Below are 15,485 nucleotides of genomic sequence, written 5' to 3' on the forward strand. Positions count from 1 at the left end.
GCATAGCATACTCGTATAGAATTAAGACAGACTAGGGATGCGCAGATACTGAGTTTTTTCACGAGTACTCGTGAAAATGCTCCAGATACCCAAACTGATACTTTGTGGCATGATTTGGGTCAATAATCTCCCTGCATCGACCCATGTTCAGCAAGTGAGCGAAAAGTGGGAGAGAAGGGCTTGTGGGGATGCATACACTGGTGTTGGCTATCAGGCAGAGGGTAGAGGCAGGTGCTCTGGATTCTCAGGTGTAGGAGAGGATAGAAAACCACGGGGATTTCAGGGATGACAGTACGGGCTAGATGGCATTTGATTGGTCTGCACCATCATGGCGCTGACCAATCAGAAGCCGTCTAGCCTATACTGTCATCCCAGCACCGTGAGGGTGCTGGCCAATCAAAAGTAATTTAGCCTGTACAGTCATCCCTGCAAGAAGAGAAGAGAAATACGTGGGGATTTCAAATCCCCGTGGCTTTCTCTCCTCTTCTACAGCTAAGAATCCAAAGCATCTGCCTCTATCCTCTGATGGCCGACACCAAGGTATACATCCCCACTCTCCACTCATTATGAGATTAGTGCAGGGAGGTTTTCAGCACCACTCCTGTGTGAGCTCAGGTTATGACAAGCCTGGGTTCACACAGGAGCAGTGGGGAAACCACATGTGACAGGAATCGCATTCCTGTTCAAATGACACGCTATTATTTGCGGTTCAATTTGCATCCAAACATTTTGTATTGACGCAAATCGCACCACAAAGTATTGGTATTCAGTATCAGCGAGTACTTGACCAAAAGTATCAGTACTTGTAGTCACAGATCAAAAAATGGTATTGGTGCATCCCTAATTGTTACCTTTGCTGAAGGTCTGAAACACTGCCTCTTTATACTTGGAAAATCATATCACTTTGTGCTTTTGCTTTTACCACCATGTGATATTCAGTTTGTGATACTGGGAATTCTGAAAACCATATTATAGAAGAATGATATTATTGTCCTGCCTTTAGTATTTTCAATGTTAATGTTGACTTTATTCAATAAAACTTTGGTTAAATAAAAAAAATAACTTTTCCATGAACATAACTAGAAACAATACATGGAGTAGTGGAACTGTCATTGGACATACTGTATATCAGGGAGAAGAGGGACCAGGAAACCCCCTCCTGTCACACTCAGATTCAAAACCGTCTGTCATAGATTATTTTGGTTTTCAAATGGAGCCTAGGTACTAGGAGATGCTTGAGCATATGTTACCTCCTAGAAGAACATTAAACAAGCTTAAATTAGGAGCCATTGTAATAAGCAGAAATCTTTTCAGCTTTTTCTTAGTGTATTCTGTTTTTCTTAAAGCTATACAACTAAAGAAAACTGGTATTCTTGCTTCACTAGTTTGAGTAACTGACCTGAATAAGGCATGCAGATACTGTCATCAGAACTCCTGATTGGCATGACTATTGCACCAGAGATAGGCTCGTCCACTTCCCCATTACCACCATTACCGTTCCACACCAACCCCCTTCCCCTTAACCAATTATACTAACAAAAGACATAACATCAATTTTGGAGTAAATGGCCAACATGGCCTTTTATTAACAACTCAAGTTACAATACACCAACCATTCCTTATAACAGAAACCAACCGAATTGTTGTTGGTCTTCGAAGGCACCCCAAAACGATCCAAAATGCACCTGCGGACAACCATATACACTAGGCCTCCAGCCGCAACCAACCAGCTCGGAGACAACCATACCGTCCGCAGTGCAGCACCACCACCTTCCAGTTAAACCTTGGTTAACTGGGAATGTCCCCGGGCATCCCATACCACGGATGGGTCCCACACCATTGTTGTTTACCATCCAAATAAGAACCGCCTCCAAAGACCAACAACCGCCACCAACCATTCCTTATAACAGAAACCAACAGAATTGTTGTTGGACTTCGAAGGCACCCCAAAAACGATCCGAAATGCACCTGCGGACAACCATATACACTAGGCCTCCAGCCGCAACCAACCAGCTCGGAGACAACCATACCGTCCGCAGTGCAGCACCACCACCTTCCAGTTAAACCTTGGTTAACTGGGAATGTCTCCGGGCATCCCATACCACGGATGGGTCCCACACCATTGTTGAAGAGAACTGGAAAAAAAGGCGCTGTGGAAAATGCTCTCAGACAAGCACCTTAGTGGAGGTGCATCTTTATTGGGTGAGATAAAGTAGCAAGTATAATAAAATTAACCAGCCTGAAGTGGACAGTGTGATTCCAATGGACGGCCCGTCCGCTCTGAAGGGAGCTGAGATCAAAGAATGCTCCTGTCGGCTTCAAATCACGTGGTGTCAGCGTACCAGCGTCCTGGGTGGTGTCACCATGGCAAACGAAGGCAGTGTCCGGCGTTGGCTTCAGCTGGGAGCATATGTGGGGTTACCAAGACGACATGTTTCGCGCAGTTGCGCTTTGTCAAGTCTCTGGTAACCATGGCCGGCGGCCATTATATAGAAGACCATTAAAGGGAAGGCTGGCTGAGTGTAATTAGCAGGGGATGGGGTGTCAATCAGAGCGGACGGCTCGTCCTGAAGCAATGCTGAATACAAATTTAAAGGTACAGATTGCAAGTTATAAAAAATGATATGTATAAAAACAATAGCATTGGAAAGCATGATATACTTTCATCTTTAGTGAAATAAAGGTAATACAATAACAAAAAAAAAAAACAAAACAAAAAACACACAAGTTAAAAATGACATCGCTGGTTCATGGAAGCTATGTCAAAAATTGCGTTTACAGTGAGGTAATTATGGGTATATGGGCAAAGAAGGGAGTAGGGAGAAGTGAATGCTAGGCATATGAAAATGACTGTATCAAAGGTATATGAAAATGACTGTATAAAAGTTTTCTGAGAAAGGCTATCCCCCTTCCCTTATAAAAAACGCATATACCAAACATAGCGTATTGATAGACCGAACATACACTCAGGCCCGTGACCAGTCTAACTCGGTTAGGTTCATCACTGGTTTCAACACATCACATCGTGATATTACAAACATCATTCGCAAACACTGGCACATTTTACAATTAGATCCTAGATTAGCACCTAATCTCCCACGCGCCCCACGAGTAACTTTCAAGAGAGCCCGTTGTTTGAAAAACATTCTAGCCCCAAGCAAAATGTCACTGTCCACCTACATAGACAACGGCCCCCTTCCTACATTTGACGACAGAATTGGTATCTACAGATGCAACAAAAGAGGTTGTCTCACCTGTCAGTCCATCACCCATGGCAGATCACAGTTTTTGGACTCCCAGGGCAACAGCTACCACATTCGTCAGTTTATAACGTGTGCAACTGACCACGTCATATACGTTCTCACATGCCCGTGTAAGCTCCTATATGTAGGCCGAACCACACGCCCTCTACGCAAACGCATAGGGGAGCACAGAAGACTTATAAGAGATGGATGCGATAAGCATAGTGTCCCTAGGCACTTTTTGCAATCCCATCAAAATAATTTCAGTCTTCTTGAGGTCTTAGCAATCGAACATATTCCAAAGGGTACATTTACTGACAATGAAAGACTAGCCCGTTTGTGTAAGAGAGAGACGTTCTGGATCTACAAATTAGGTTCTATGACCCCCAATGGTCTCAATGAGGATCTTGAAATCCATAGCATTATTTAACAAGTTTGACTTCTAGTCCCCGGAACTAGGATCCTCCAGTGTGTTTTTTATTACATACAGTATTGTCTTCTTTTAATCCTTGTTTTTTAATCTGCACTGTCACCATGTATATATTCTGTGCACTCAATTACGAATACATGTTATTACGCATCTATTATATTTATTTAATTATGAACATATGAGCTACCTAATTTGATACCAGGATTGATTTTATTATATTCCTTTTAGTCATACCTTTTATACAGTCATTTTCATATACCTTTGATACAGTCATTTTCATATGCCTAGCATTCACTTCTCCCTACTCCCTTCTTTGCCCATATACCCATAATTACCTCACTGTAAACGCAATTTTTGACATAGCTTCCATGAACCAGCGATGTCATTTTTAACTTGTGTGTTTTTTTTTTTGTTTTGTTTTTTTTTTTTTGTTATTGTATTACCTTTATTTCGCTAAAGATGAAAGTATATCATGCCTTCCAATGCTATTGTTTTTATACATATCATTTTTTATAACTTGCAATCTGTACCTTTAAATTTGTATTCAGCATTGCTTCAGGACGAGCCGTCCGCTCTGATTGACACCCCATCCCCTGCTAATTACACTCAGCCAGCCTTCCCTTTAATGGTCTTCTATATAATGGCCGCCGGCCATGGTTACCAGAGACTTGACAAAGCGCAACTGCGCGAAACATGTCGTCTTGGTAACCCCACATATGCTCCCAGCTGAAGCCAACGCCGGACACTGCCTTCGTTTGCCATGGTGACACCACCCAGGACGCTGGTACGCTGACACCACGTGATTTGAAGCCGACAGGAGCATTCTTTGATCTCAGCTCCCTTCAGAGCGGACGGGCCGTCCATTGGAATCACACTGTCCACTTCAGGCTGGTTAATTTTATTATACTTGCTACTTTATCTCACCCAATAAAGATGCACCTCCACTAAGGTGCTTGTCTGAGAGCATTTTCCACAGCGCCTTTTTTTCCAGTTCTCTTCATCATGCATATGATTAACAAGGCAGCAGTGGTGAGCTCATGATTAACTGTTCACATGTTTCCACCTGGAGTGGCCTCTCTGCGCTCATTTGTATGAGTTTTCCCCACACCATTGTTGTTTACCGTCCAAATAAGAACCGCCTCCAAAGACCAACAACCGTCCATGAACCAACATAATCCCCCCCTCTACCTGGAGGGACCCAAAACTCACCCAAACAGGGAGGGCGGGAGGGAAGCTCACACTCTTGCCGTCCAGCTAACTGACGCCCCCCTCACAGAACCTCCCACCCTAAGGTGCAGCAAAACCCCACCTACACCAACCTCTACCAATCAGCTACCCCCCACCAACAATAACAAATCCCCCTGGAGCTACCTTAACCCTTTCTGCTCTTCCTTCACCCACTCTGGGCCTAGTCATGTATGCCCTGCGCTATTTCTTCTTTATTTCGCTACGGGCATTTCTTTCTGGTTCTAGGTTAGGGGCTCAGAAAGTATGGATCTCAACAACTGCAGCCTAGGAAAACTCAGCAAAGGCAGCCAAGGAGAACTTTCCAAAGAAAGCCATGGATTTTCACTCAGCACAGTGACAAACTGACTTAAAAGTCAATCAGTGCCTCTCCCTGCACACAGACCCACCCTTTGCCCTGTCTCAGATTCAGACTTACCCTAGGTTCACATATGTGCGGGTGGTGCTGCTGCAGAGGAATGTAAACCCGCGGGTGGGTGCCATTATTTCTAATCAGGAGTTCTGATGACAGTATCTGCATGCCTTATCCAGGTCAGTTACTCAAACTAGTGAAGCAAGAATACCAGTTTCCTTTAGTTGTATAGCTTTAAGAAAAACAGAATACACTAAGAAAAAGCTGAAAAGATTTCTGCTTATTACAATGGCTCCTAATTTAAGCTTGTTTAATGTTCTTCTAGGAGGCAACATATGCTCAAGCATCTCCTAGTACCTAGGCTCCATTTGAAAACCAAAATAATCTATGACAGACCTTTTTGCACAGAGGAATGTGGACCCGCGGGTGGGTGCCATTATTTCTAATGGCACGCCGCCCACACTGGAAAATGCAACTGTACTGAGAACCAAGGTTCCGTGTGGGCTGCATATTCCAAAGAAGTGCAGGGACTTCTTCCTTGCGTGTCATGGGCACGGGAGTCCATTCTAATGAATGGGCTCTCGTGCCCATGCAAAACACGGCCCGCACGGCCGCATATATGTGAACTGGGGGTCAGTCTACCAGGTAACAGTAGATTGAAGCTCCTGAAAGGTAAGTATTTCTCCAACTCCTGGCAGTCTTAAGATGGCCATACACTAGTAAAATTTTGTACAAAAAGGTTTGTTTTCGGAAATTTCATTCGACTATCTAATGGGTAGTTGGGTCAAATAGTTGTTCATTTTAAACTGTAGAGACAAAAACGTTCAAAGGAGCAGGATGAAAAAGTTTTCCCAACAAAATTCTAACAGTGTATGCAGTTTTCATTCAGGAAAATTGTATGAATATATCATACAGGCTATAATGAAACCTGTTTAATGTGTCAAGGATTACATTCAAATAGCAGATGTAAACAAAAGGCTTTCAAACAAAAAATAGTTGACTCAATACGGACAGTAAAAAGGTTCTAAGAATGCTCTGATGAAAATAATCATACGAATATTCGTATAAAATTCTACTAGTGTATGGGCAGTTTTAGAGCTAGCTTAGGACAAGGAACATTTTTGTGGAGGGGATAGACTATAAATGAATTATGAATTTAGATCTGTTTTAAGTTCATGGGTATTTTTAACTAATGACAGCTGTGCATGATAAATCCCAGGGTGCTGTGGTACATACCAAGAATGTTCAGTACATAAACCTTTGTGTCTTCACCAGCGACATTACGAGCCAGGCATGTATAGCGGCCAGAGTCAGAGGGTTGCACGGATGTAAGATGTACAGAGCTTCCATCTTGGGACAGACTGACAAGGCAAAACATATAAGTGATAAACCAAGTACAACCCATGCACATAGATACATACTCAGGCATTTGTCTGCACCCGATTTATCTTAGGCTCATATGGAAGTATGTTTGTGATTTTGCAATTGCCTTTAGGGTTGATTTATTAAAAAATAGTGTCAGGGCAACAAAAAGTAATGTTTTAGTTATAAAAGTGAGTTGACAAAGAGAGCCTCTAACTTCTTATATGTCTTGGATGCTCCCTGCAATAATTGACTCATGTGCACCTCAGAGTTTTAGGTGGACCTGTGCACCTTCAGCTCCTGTTGAATGCTTCATAATATAAAGTTAATAGGAAATCCAGCATGGAGAAAGGGTCCATAATGGGGTGTGCAGAACTGGGAGCTCAGTGCAGAGTTCATAAATGTTTTCTCTGTCATCCAACTGAACTAGCTTTGGGTGAACTGACCCTTTAAGACCTGAAATCTCACAAAGACTGGTAAGGTAAACTATGATCAGCATAGCTCCTGTTTGATTTTACCGCAGGTTTGGAGCGGAGACAAGATCCAGGGGTCTTCCATCCTTCAGCCACAAAATCTGGGGTGCAGGTGTTCCCTCCACTTTACATTCTAGTGTTACCTCCTGTTTCAACTGGATGCTTCGTTCACTTGGTATTTCTGATCCAACAATTGTTGGAGCCACTGTGGAAAAAAAAAAAAGAAGGGTTTTCTACCATAATAAAAGGAATATTATTATTATTACGATACATACAAGATGTTGACAGTTCAAATCATTACAAAGGCTAAAATAGGTTTTATAGCCATTTTCTATTTCAGATTTCATAACCGAAGAAATGTTTTTTTTTTTGTTTTGTTTTTTTGAAAAGCAGGGGAATGGCCATACCACTGCTTTATAAACCACCTCCTTTATGCCTTTATCTTATTTAGGCTCATACCTTGTACCAGCAGCAGAAAGTCTTTGTGAGTTTGAGATAAATGGTTCTGCACTATACAGCTATAGTGACCTGCATGTGAGGGCTGTACTCTGCCAATCTGCAGCCGATTACCCCTGATGATCACTCCCCAGTCTCCTACATGCTCTGAAAAATTAATAGACAGCTTTAGATAGACAAAACATACATGACATACAAACAAAAATTTGCTCATTTACACTTTTCATTTATGGCTTGTTTAGTCCTTGCACATGAAATCATTTCTCCAGAAAAATTAAAAATGTCCACAGACACACAGACATAGTTCTTCACAGTCTTATCAAATTTGTCTGAATCGGGTGATAACTGCAGTATCTACAGTAACCATCAAATATAAGTAGATGTCTTGGTCAGATCAGTCTACAGGTAAAAGCTGATGGGCCAGTTTGGATTCAACAAAGCCCACTTCATCCATGACAGGGTCAACTGTCATTGCATATATACAGTGGGTATAGAAAAGAATCACCCCCTTCAAAATAATCACATTTTGTTGCTTTGTAACCTGAAATGAAGACTACCAGGGACTGAAATGCTCCAGGAAATCTCTTTTCATGCTGAGCTAATCAAAATGACCACAGCTGATCACAGTTTAAAGTCAAATGGCTTTGAGGGGGGTGATCCTTTTTCCAACTCAGTGATTCAGCTTTTGAACTTTTTTTTCTGACATGTTGGTGTTACAGTATATCTTTCACTTGGATGGTATAAGGTGCACTGAGTAAATAAGCTGGATAAAATAAAAACTGTGCCTGCCTTCATTTCAGGTTGCAAAAGCAACAAAATGTGATTATTTTAAAGGGGGTGATTCTTTTCTATACCCACTGTATATACTTTTACATACAAAAATTTTACAAACATACAAAGTATCATTTCTAATTATATACAGTGGTTACATGGAAGCATCCATTTTTGAACATTACATATTCAGACTCTGCTTTCTGCTTTGCAGTGCTACACAGTGGTCATGCTTTAGTATGGAGCAGGATGCTGCACTGCCACAGAGTGGAGCAGGATGCTGCACTGCCACAGAGCGGGGGAATTCAGCTCTCTAGCCCATAGGTCAGCCACAGGAATTCCATGAAGCTCTGGGTTTTACTTTTTTATTTTTTTTGCCTTGAAGGAAGAGTTCGTTGATTATAGTAGCTATATTTACTCTGTCACTAATGGGCTATTTACTCATCTCCACATTTAACACAATAAAAAATATGGAGGAGAAACCTACAAACATGTAAATTACTTCATAGTATAATATTACTCAAGATATGTGCTCACTAATATACTATATTTTCTTTAATGTAAATAAACATAGGCCAGCTGTTTGAAGATGGACTTTAGTTTAGACACGTTTCTATATGTATCATTGATACGTGATTTTCCATAAAAGCCAACCCAGAGTTGCTGATTACGAAGTGGGTCTAGATCACACATGGCCCTCTGCACTCACTATGTGTAATGCGGACTAATGCGGCTGCCCCAATGCAGCAAATACACAGAAAGGAAACTATAACCTTTTATTGAAGACCTTTGTGGGCAGTAGATATTACCTCTTTGCATCCTACTTACCCAACGGCTGCCCGTCCTTCAGCCATGTGATCTTAGGTGGTGGAGAACCTTCAGCTTCACATGATAACACTATAGAATTCCCAATGGTAAGCTGAATCGTCTCATTCTGTGGGTGGATGATGGAAACTGGTACTGCAGGAAAAAGTTACATGAACAAATATACCCTTTTTTATACTGAATATATAGACAAAACTAGTGTGTAGAGTCATTTTATTGTTACTTTCTCTGCTTTAGTCGTGTGATCTTTGTTACTCTCTCACCCTGTATGATCACTGTGTAGGTCAGCTCAGCTTCACCAGCTACATTGCTCATCTTGCAGGTGTAGACACCTTTATCTGATGCCTGCAAATTAAATCAAGGACACAGCACAATAACAAAATAGATCACGAAATACAGATTATATCCGACTATAATGGGGTTGGCTCAATTTTATTTACAATATTTTAAACTGTTTTTTTTTTTTACTGTTTATGATTTATCTTTTTTTTTTTTACAAAAAATAAGTACATTTCATCTTGATCTATTTAGATTTGAAAACAACAGGTTTTCTTTAAGTAAACCTGTACCTTAAAAATTCAAGGCGAAACAACAGACTTTAACGCAGTCTTCCCCAGAAACATACAGACTTAGGCAGCCCAAAGATGATTCTGTTTTTTGCGCTCAGCCAGCGGATTGAACAAAAAACCTGATTCCTCCCATCCACATTCAGAGTGGATGGGGCAATCCTCAATGCTGTGTCGTTGTATTCTGACAATAGGCAGACTTCTCTGCCATCAGAATACACTGATCAGAGCTGCATAATATAACCTGCAGCTCTGATCAAGTGGCTAAAATCCGACAGGGTAGTTGAAGAGAAGTCAATTGGTAGATCGACTACTGTTCAACCACAGCAGCCATATGTGGTTTTAAATTTGTCCAGTCCCTGTTGAACTGGATGAATTTCAATCCATGCATGGCCTATATTACCTTTCCTTCAATCTTCTCCTCACTCCTCTCAGTATTGGAAGCTGGAGGAAATACATCTGAGTATGGAGGAGCATGTGACTTGCTCCCAGGGGTGGATTGACAACTCATGGGGCCCCTGGGCAATAGGGGATCATGGGGCCCCTGTATCATTGCCCAAACTCAAAAAAGCCTATGAAAAAGGTACCAGGGGCATCTCATGGGGCCCCCTACTGACCCCAGGCCCTCGGGCAGTGCCCGAGTTTCCAAATGGTCAGTTCGCCCCTGCTGAGAGATTAACTCTACCCAATTCAATCCATAACAAAATATACAATTTGGGCTTTAAGGACATAGTCCACCTCCGTGATCATGTTTCATGTTACACCCATGTTTACCATGTACCATGATCACATTCCTCAACCCCCCCAGAAGGCATAAAAATAGCAGTACACTGATCCTCTCAGTGAAGAGCTGTGCAGATGGACATGTCTGCAGGGGACCAGGGGCATCTCATGGGGCCCCCTACTGACCCCAGGCCCTCGGGCGGTGCCCGAGTTTCCAAATGGTCAGTCCGCCCCTGCTTGCTCTGTGTTACAGTGCCTGGCCTATGAGTGCTGTTACATAGGGATCCTATAGCCCTCTGCATGCTCAGCTCCAGTAATTTGTAGCTAAGGACATTCTTTTCACTCCTGACAACTAAACAGAGCACCAGAAAAATGAAAATAAAATTGGTGAGAGAATGCTGCTGGGTTGGAGACATTAAAGGGAACCTGTTGCTTTGCTCTGTATGAGCCAAGCACAGATTCAGTTTAAACAAAGCAGATAAGATAGACGGGCAAACATATGAAAACTAGACTAAAGCCATCTGATTAGAATTAACAATGCAGAATATTTCCATATAATAATTTGCATTGCATTTCACAAAACGTATTGTCTTTTTAGTGACCATTATATAAGATGTTAAACTATACTACAGTCCTATATAAGACATCAATATACTTCATAACATTTTTGCTACGATTAAAGCCAGGTGTTGCTTTCATTATATTTATGCTAGATGCAGCAGATTGCATTGGATCTGCTTGATGTTGGAATAAAGAAAACCCATTTTGTAAGTTACAAGTTAATGCCGGACTGGTTTATTGGAGGAATGTGTGCTGTGCAACACTGAACCCAGCGGCTCCAACTGTGACAGTGGCTCCTGAATTATTGGCGGAGGCTTTCACTACTTTGAGGCGAGATTTTTTTTTTTTCAGATATACATGTAAATATGATGATCAGTTTAATGTGAATCTTCTGAAAATCTTGTGTATGCAAGTTAATCTTTCATGAAGCAAACAATTTTATTTTTCTAATAGAATTAGAATGAAGAATTTCAGCTGGGAAATGGCTGCCTCCATCACAGCACTTGTTTTGCTTTGTGAGTTAGTTCCTTTAAAGAGGAAATATTTTTCAGTGGGGACTGGTTTTGGTGAGAATTGTTAAAAGGTCAGCTATTTTATACCTTTCACGGTTTAACTAAGAGAGTTTTAAGTACCTACCTTGACATTCTGTATCTCCAGTCTCTGGCCACTGTTCAAGATGGAAACACTACCGCTACTTTGGAGTAGTTGGCCGTTCTTATACCAGGTGACAGCTGGATGGGGGAGAGCCTCAGATTCACACAGTAATGTAAGAGTTCCTCCAACACGGAGAACTGTCTCTTTGGTCCCAGTGGGTGGTTCTCTGATACTGGGTGGAGCTAAACAAGAATGCTATGTGTTAGTTTTGACTGTACTAAAGAAACATGCATTTAGTAAACCTATGGAGGCTGTCATGGCTCAACACCTTCTGTGTCTAGTTTGTAATTATATATGTGATATGGGGGCAGCCATGTTTGCTTGTTACATATTCAGGCTCTGCTTCCTGCTTTGCATTGCTATACAATTGTTATGCTTTACTATAGCTTCTGACAATGGAAGTCTAGGAGTCATCTGACTCAATGAAAACACTGCATTCCCTGAGTGGCTAAAATCATATCTCAACAGTCGTTAGGACTGACAAAAAGGGTCATTGTAACAAGTTCCCTTTTGTGGCTAACCTGCCAATTATATTTAATAGAATAACAAAATATGGAAGAGCAAGCTTGTAAAAATGTGTCATTACATGAAGTATAAAAAATTATTTCAAGGTGATTTAAAAAATGCAGTTATTAACTAGAAAAGCTAGTGAAGTGTTCTTGCCTCCACCAGTAGTCTACAACTGGAGTGGGCGGAGTAACTGGGTGGAGTGGCTTGAGTAACTTGTGTGGTTGGAGTGGCTGGAGTAACTGTGAAAAGGTTGGACTGGGCAGAGTGACTTTATGGAGTGGGTTAAAAACTTATGCAACTCACTCTACAGCAAGGGCAGAGAAGAGCGGTTAAAAACAAACTGCTCCAACTTGCTCACTTTACTGGCGGTTGCCATGTTCAAACGATTGTAGTTTAAAAATTGTAAATCCTACACTGAAGAGCTTTATATTGTGAGAATCACAAGACCCAGACCTACATTTTGATGCATAGTATGTCTCTGAAATATTAAAAGTGAAGGCACAGTCGCAGTTTAGACATTGCTCTTCAAATTTGAGGTGGCTAGAGTGGAGTTTCAATGAATGTCAATGGGCGGCGTGAGTTGCAAACAAATGGTCATATTGTGAAAACTATCAGGACTATGGCTTAGCTGTGGATATTTTTAATGGCAGCAGGGATAGCTGAACGTTTTGATATAAGATTTGTGTAGGTGGGCTTGAAAATGAGGGAGTGATAGCAGTTTAGAAATCATGTCCTGATTTTTCAGCTCACACTCCAGCTTTTGTCAGCTCCCACTCTAGTTTTGAACATTCCGCCACTCATTCCTATGGGACCAATTTCACCACAAAAACTCTGATATTTCGTGAACCATTTGGCGAAATGTTCCACAAAGTAATAACACACCAATCGGGAACAATCCGCACGTTTCGGTATATTACTGTCTATGTAGTGTAAAAACTGTGGGAGGAGTTAGGGTGGTAAATTTGGCTATAATAAGAATATATATGTGAGATAACAGGAAGTGGTCTTGCCATGCAGGTGGAATATTGGACAGCAAGGCTATATAGCATTACACATCTTCCTTTTATTTAATATGGCAGCTAAAACAGGGAAATAGGCTGCAGAACAACATTACATAAATGTAACATATTTTAGTTTCTCCAAATTAATAGCATTTCTATACTTACATAGTTATTTTACAAAATATACTGTATATATTATTGTTAAACAATACTATTAACAAAAATGTCCACATTTTTCAAGTTTTATTGCTGTCTGTGTCCTCATTTAGGAAGAGGAAGTGAGGTGAAATCTCCCTAATGGAAACACAGCAGTCTTTCTAGTGCAGTGGGGAAGGGTTAGATCCTATATTAGGTATGTAATGCTTAGTGTGTCTGGGGAAATTTCTAATCACATACTCCCCAGGTTGTGTCAGACAGATGTGGAATGAAGTGGATTTAAAATCGGCCAGCAAAAACAACAAATATATATATATATACACATACACACAGTATATGAGAGAGCTTTTGCTGCTTCCCCCACGAAAAAATGTTTTGTTTTTTTTGCTGGAGTTGGGAGTTAAACAATGACCCAAAACAGGGCTCTTTCTTACCATGAACGGCGAGCTGTATGTGCTTCTCATCAGTTCCAGCTGGATTCTGAGCTCTGCATATATATGTTCCTTGGTTGGAGAGCTGAACTCGAGCAATCTGTAGCACTTGCCCCCCTGAAGATCAGTAAACAAGAGCAAGATCAATATTGTCCACATCCAGAGCAATATATCTTAGAATGAAGAAGGCCTTTCATACAGACAACAAAGTGTTAAATGTGGGCTGCAGTACCAGGGCTGGCCAGCGGGTGCTCTCAGCAACCAGAAGGTCACTCCTGCAATCAGCCATCACCTGAGGCTGATTGCAGGAGGTGTATTTAAGGAATGGCCAGACCTGCAGTCAGTGCCTTTGTGTTTGTTTCCCATGTTCCCTGTTTCCTGTATCCTGTCTCCTGCCTGCTTGACTCTCCTGCTTGACTCTGACTCTGATAGAACTCCGCCTGCACTGACCCCGGCTATTTCTGACCATTCTTCTGCCTGCTCCCGTTGTACCTTTCTGCCTAATTGTTCCTGACCCGGCCTGCCTGACCACTCCACCTCTCCAGCCCTGACTGCACCTGTACCTATTAGTTTAAGGTTGGTTTTGTTTTGCACTGTGTTTGTTTATTTTGTGCAGCTCATAATAGTGATATTTAATGTCAGGATATACCTAATACTATCATGAGACTATAGGTAGAGGAGTCAGTGGAGAAAAGGTCAATGGCTGTATGACAACTGAGCTGCTTAGAGTATTGAGAACCTTCTTTGCAATCGACAGTCACCACTATAGATTATAGGCAGGCATAATAGCACAAAATATTGTTGGATTATGTGATAGCAGGTGGGGGGTGATAGCGGTCAATTAACTGAGCTGCTGAGAATCATAGTATGCATTTTTGCAACCCACAACCCCCACTACCTATGCAATGCTATGGAAGACAGAATGCCATAAAGCATTGTGGAGATATATGAGAGCTTGAAGAAACATGGTTGACAGCGACAAGTTAACCGAGATGCTGAGAGTCTTGGGATTCCTCGCTACCATTTCTCATCACCACTATTATCTACCCAATACTGCTGCTAGATGTCATTTGGCCAGTATTTTCACTTCTGCAGATATAGACCTTCACAGCGTAACAGTGTCTACATCCTGCAGTCACCAAGCTAAAGTTGATCCTCCAGTTATTAGAGGGCACAGCCACAAAGGCTGTAAATTCTCTTTGTGCCAGTCCTGATGTGAACAGGGCATATATCCCATATTGGTTTGAACATAAAGTACCTGGCATGATAAGGTACCCTCTTCCGGGATGCAGGACTTGTCCATCCTTGTACCAGGTTATCTCAGGGGTGGGGTGAGACTGTACATCGCACACAATGGAGATTGAGGTGTGGAGGACAGTGCTGACATTCTCACTCCTTGCACCAAGTATTCTGGGTGGAACTAAAATTCAGAGTTAAACAGACAATTTTAGAGACATTCCAATTCCCTTGTGAATTAGTTTATTGATTATCCATGAATCAATTCAGTCAAGACCTCTGATGTACACAGATCAACATTAAACTGTATCACTTTGTACAAATACGGAATACAATAAAAAGAAAGGAGTCCACTTAACAAGGAACAAAAAACAAATACATTGCTTTCTAACGTACAACAACAAAAGATTCCTACAGAAGGATTTTCCCAGCTTCTCTCTATTTGCTTTGCCACAAGTCAGATCCCAGGACACTACCCCATCGCACCTCCA

At 41.5% G+C, this 15,485-nt stretch overlaps 1 protein-coding gene across 1 annotated transcript in view; it reads right to left on the reverse strand.

The window, feature by feature from the left end:
- HMCN2 (hemicentin 2) overlaps positions 1–15,485 on the reverse strand; it is a 331,848-nt gene that overhangs the window by 53,637 nt on the left and 262,726 nt on the right. The window contains exons 58-65 of the mRNA XM_089669045.1: positions 15,017–15,178; positions 13,762–13,875; positions 11,643–11,842; positions 9,420–9,501; positions 9,160–9,291; positions 7,564–7,707; positions 7,150–7,309; positions 6,506–6,630 (exon numbers count right to left, since the gene is read on the reverse strand). Of these exons, the coding sequence (XP_089525171.1) occupies positions 6,506–6,630; positions 7,150–7,309; positions 7,564–7,707; positions 9,160–9,291; positions 9,420–9,501; positions 11,643–11,842; positions 13,762–13,875; positions 15,017–15,178 (1,119 nt within the window). The remainder of the gene's footprint in view (positions 1–6,505; positions 6,631–7,149; positions 7,310–7,563; positions 7,708–9,159; positions 9,292–9,419; positions 9,502–11,642; positions 11,843–13,761; positions 13,876–15,016; positions 15,179–15,485) is intronic.

This window comes from Staurois parvus, unplaced genomic scaffold (genome assembly GCF_062004578.1).
Source record: "Staurois parvus isolate SC_StPar_1 unplaced genomic scaffold, SC_StPar_1.0 ptg000068l, whole genome shotgun sequence".
Classification (NCBI taxonomy): domain Eukaryota; kingdom Metazoa; phylum Chordata; class Amphibia; order Anura; family Ranidae; genus Staurois; species Staurois parvus.